The 3,926-nt window shown below is 34.2% G+C and overlaps 1 protein-coding gene across 1 annotated transcript; it reads right to left on the reverse strand.

Annotated features, from left to right (window-relative positions):
- Positions 1-263: 263 nt before the first annotated feature.
- Positions 264-3,046, reverse strand: LOC107904190 (CASP-like protein 5A2). Its single transcript, XM_016830480.2, has 3 exons — positions 2,574-3,046; positions 1,497-1,629; positions 264-732 (listed from the first exon to the last, which is right to left on the reverse strand). Exons 1-3 carry the CDS (start codon positions 2,798-2,800, stop codon positions 541-543), a joined length of 552 nt encoding a protein of 183 aa, XP_016685969.1. The 5' UTR covers positions 2,801-3,046; the 3' UTR covers positions 264-540.
- Positions 3,047-3,926: the final 880 nt, after the last annotated feature.

A 3,926-nucleotide genomic window follows, 5' to 3' on the forward strand; every position in this document is an offset into this window, starting at 1 on the left:
AATATTTGGGTTCATTGGGTTGGGGGAATCGGTCAATTGACGAGCATTAATTAAAAAAGGGTTAATTCCACATACATCCCCAAAATCATTAGTCAAACTTTAAATTGATCCTTAGTTTTCAAAATATTCCAATTGAACGTGCTTAAAAACATTTAGCACCAAACTTAATAACTAAATTTGGAACGAAATTTTAGCTTGAAGATTCAATTGCAAGGCTTTGAATTTTAGGGACCACTTTAAAATTAGGTCCATAGTTTGGGGACATCTAGTGCAATTAATCTAAAAACAAGGAGAAGCTCAATATTTACATAAAATTGAGCCACAAATACACGACCAAGTACTTGAAAAACATACATGTTTACATCAATGTGATCCAATCATTCCACCTCCAACAGCTTAAATTCAAGCAACTGCTATTCATAATGCCTATACAAACTCGAAAATAACACTTCGAGGCAGTCGACAATGCTACAAGGGAAAGATTTTTGGCATAACAAAACGATTCATACCCCTTTCTACTTCGATTTCCAGTGTTCCTTTCTATTGGGATGCAAGTGACCAAAAGTTCAAGAGAAACGAAGGTAATGCAGTAAACCAGCAAACGAAGGCCATTGCAGTGGAGGTTTCGAACTGAGTGCAATGGTTTTGGGCACAGCTATCAAGATTGTTGTCGATGAGAACGGTAATGCCGGCAGAAGCACAAGCTGCAGCAAATGTGAGAGTTGATGTGATCTGCAAAGAAGAACATAATGTCAAGACAAAATGGTCCGAAATCTCAGGTGCTCTGTATCGAACACGAGCTCTTAACTAACACAAGTCTACAAGCCATGGGGAAGGGTAACACGTTATTCATGATTTGTCTTTTCGATCGAATTTAGTCCACGTAATTAGCTTGCACAGCATATCGAGAAACTATGCAGAGTTCAGCCTGCTAACGGTAACTAGCAATTATTCCCACATGTCCCCATGGAATTGCTAAATGAGTAGGAACAATTTTTCAACGAGTAAACCGATATCGCAAAAGTGCTAGCAAAAGTTCAAAGTATTACTCCTGAGTTACTAATGACGATTATTAGTCTTCTACTAGTTGCAGACCAATACAAAAACACCAATGCCAAGCATCAGCATGCATCAAAGCCAGTGGCAAGCCAATTGTTTTGCTAGGAAAATCAAATTGAACACTGTTATAAACAATTTCAGCTCTTTAAATGCCAAATTTATCGGTGAGGAAAGAAAGTTCAAGAATACCGGAATGAGTAATGATTAACTGAAATTTTCAAAGAGAAGAGCAATGGTATCATGCAAAATGCTTCATAAGGCAGAACAAGCAGGATGTGCCAAATCTAACAGTAATGCATGTAGATATAGGATAAGTTTCTGAGAATGCCAGACATGCAAATTAAAGATTTTTATGAGATTCAACAAAAACAAATTGGATATCACATTATGTTCCAACATTTTAGCTTCACTTGTAACTGCGAAAGTAAACATCTTACTCCATCACCAATAGTAAACAAAGTAACAACACGAGAATTCTGCAAGGAACGCCTCACTAAAAGGGCATAAATGTCAATAATAGCTAACGACAAGCTCCACAAACTCTGCAAGCCAGTTGCAGCAACAAGGAAGCTGATGTAACAAATAAAAAAGTTCCATGTTATGGGAGAATCACGATAACATCCAATGCAAAATACAAAAAAAAACTAGTTGCTTCACTTTGATAATCATATGTGAGAGTCCAGATGTTACGGCTCCTTTCAAAGCAAAATAGAGGTCTAAACAAAACTACATCTCCACGAAGAGCTATGAGGATGAAAACTTCTTTCACTCCCCTTTTTACGATCATCAAAATGCGGAGATAATGGAGAACTTAGTTTGATGAAAGACATCCTTCTATTGGCATTTGCCATTTTCTAAGCACCCTATCTATCGGAAAAATTCACCAGGGAGACCTAAATTGTTCAACTTTGATGTGTTGTTAAAAGTGGGTTTTTAACATTTCATGCCGTAAGATTAACCTTCACTTCACTAAATAAACTAGCTATTTACACTTTGATTAAATATACTTGAACTATATTTAAATTGACAAACCAATATAGATGCCATCAAAGACAAACCACCATGCTTAGATAGAACAAGGGGCAATGCACTTAGCAACCTATATTACTCGGACTCGGGTGTGAGTATCTGACATGGATATGTTTAGATTTTTTTAAGTTTTTTTCATAAATTTGAAAATAATGTCATATCTACACATCCATGTGCTAGACACGAGTACTTCATGAAAAATAAAGTCTGAACACCATAGCATGTGTAGCAACCAATCAAGCAGCCTTCCTACATTCAATTCTAGAAATTCTAAAATCATATTCCACAAGAAACACAAACAAGGTTCTGACATTCAACTTATAGCTACATTTCCAGAGTTAGAGCTTGCAAATAAAATAAAATAAAAAGATGATATGAAAAGAATCAAATATTGATCCTCAATTTCCCATCATCGATTGCAAATCCAAACCTAACTTCAAGCAGAACAAAGAAACCATTTTGTACTCGAATCAAAAAGCATTTACCAAAAGGCAGTAACTGAAGGGAAATCACTAGTGGTAGCCATGACACAAAGTCCCACAACTGCAAAAGCAAACTGACATATCCACAACACAAGCCCACCTAGCGTACCAGGCATTCCCTGAACATCCTTCATCCTCACTCCCGGCACCTCGTTGTTGTTACCTCCGCCGGTCCCGTCGGTGGTCGGCGGATCTTCCACTGGATGAACCGAGGCATGGCTCACATTCATCTCTTTCCACTAAAATCCTCTTCAATTCATGCTCACAAGCTCCCGAAAACTTATAAGATAAACCAAAATTCTCTTCCTATTTCCACCATAATCAAATGTAATTAAACCCAAGATTACTATCACCTCAACCAACAGCTTTCTAGTTTATTTGTGGATTTCTTTCAAAGTTTGAATATGTATTCTATTCTTAAAAGGTGCTTCACTTAACCTTGGTTGATCTTCATATGGACTGAACCTTTGTTAAGCTTAAATGCGACATTTTTAATATTCAAAGGTCTTATGTAAGACTTGATTCATCATTGGGTATTCGATTTGGACAATCTTTTTAATGTGGTATTTGTAGTTGATAAATGAATTATGGATTTTGTACTCAAATGTACTAGTGTTAGCTTTACGGTATTTAATTCAGATTTTAGACTTATTGAATCTCAAAAAGGGAAAAAATCACATCCATATCAAACTATATTTAACCAATTTAACACAAAATTAAACAAATTCATAATTAACATTAAATTTATTTTATTAACAAAATCAAGAAAATTCAAACTTAATAATATTAACAATTAACTTTCATCAAATCAGCATTTAAATTTGAATTGAACATTAAAAATATAACGTATTTACCTTTAATTATCAAAATGTATAACTTTTGCTAAATATAATACTACATTAGACAAAAAAACACAAGTATTGCATTAGAAAAATGTCAACTCAAGTATCGAATGATATATTAAGCTTATTTAAAATTAAAGTCCAATTGCTAACCCATATTAAAAGAAAAATTAGGTGTTATTAAAAAAATAAAATCTATTCGATGACACATATTCAAATTTAACATAAATCAATTAAAAATATTATTATCCACTGGTTTTTAATTTTTTTGAAATTAAAATCAGATACATATAGAGATTAAATATGAAAATATTATATAATACAGGGACTAAAGGTGGAAGTAGACCAAAACTAGTATGGCTTAATATATTTTCTTTTTCTTTTATTTGTTTGTGTTTGTTGAGTAGCAGAACGGTCAACTTCTTGAGTTTTGGTTTGAGAATGTACTCGCGATGTGATTGGCTCTGGGATCGAAATTGTAAAGAAAAGGGTCTGTTTGGTAAACGGTTTAAGA

The sequence above is a fragment of the Gossypium hirsutum genome, chromosome D03 (assembly GCF_007990345.1).
Source record: "Gossypium hirsutum isolate 1008001.06 chromosome D03, Gossypium_hirsutum_v2.1, whole genome shotgun sequence".
Lineage (NCBI taxonomy): Eukaryota > Viridiplantae > Streptophyta > Magnoliopsida > Malvales > Malvaceae > Gossypium > Gossypium hirsutum.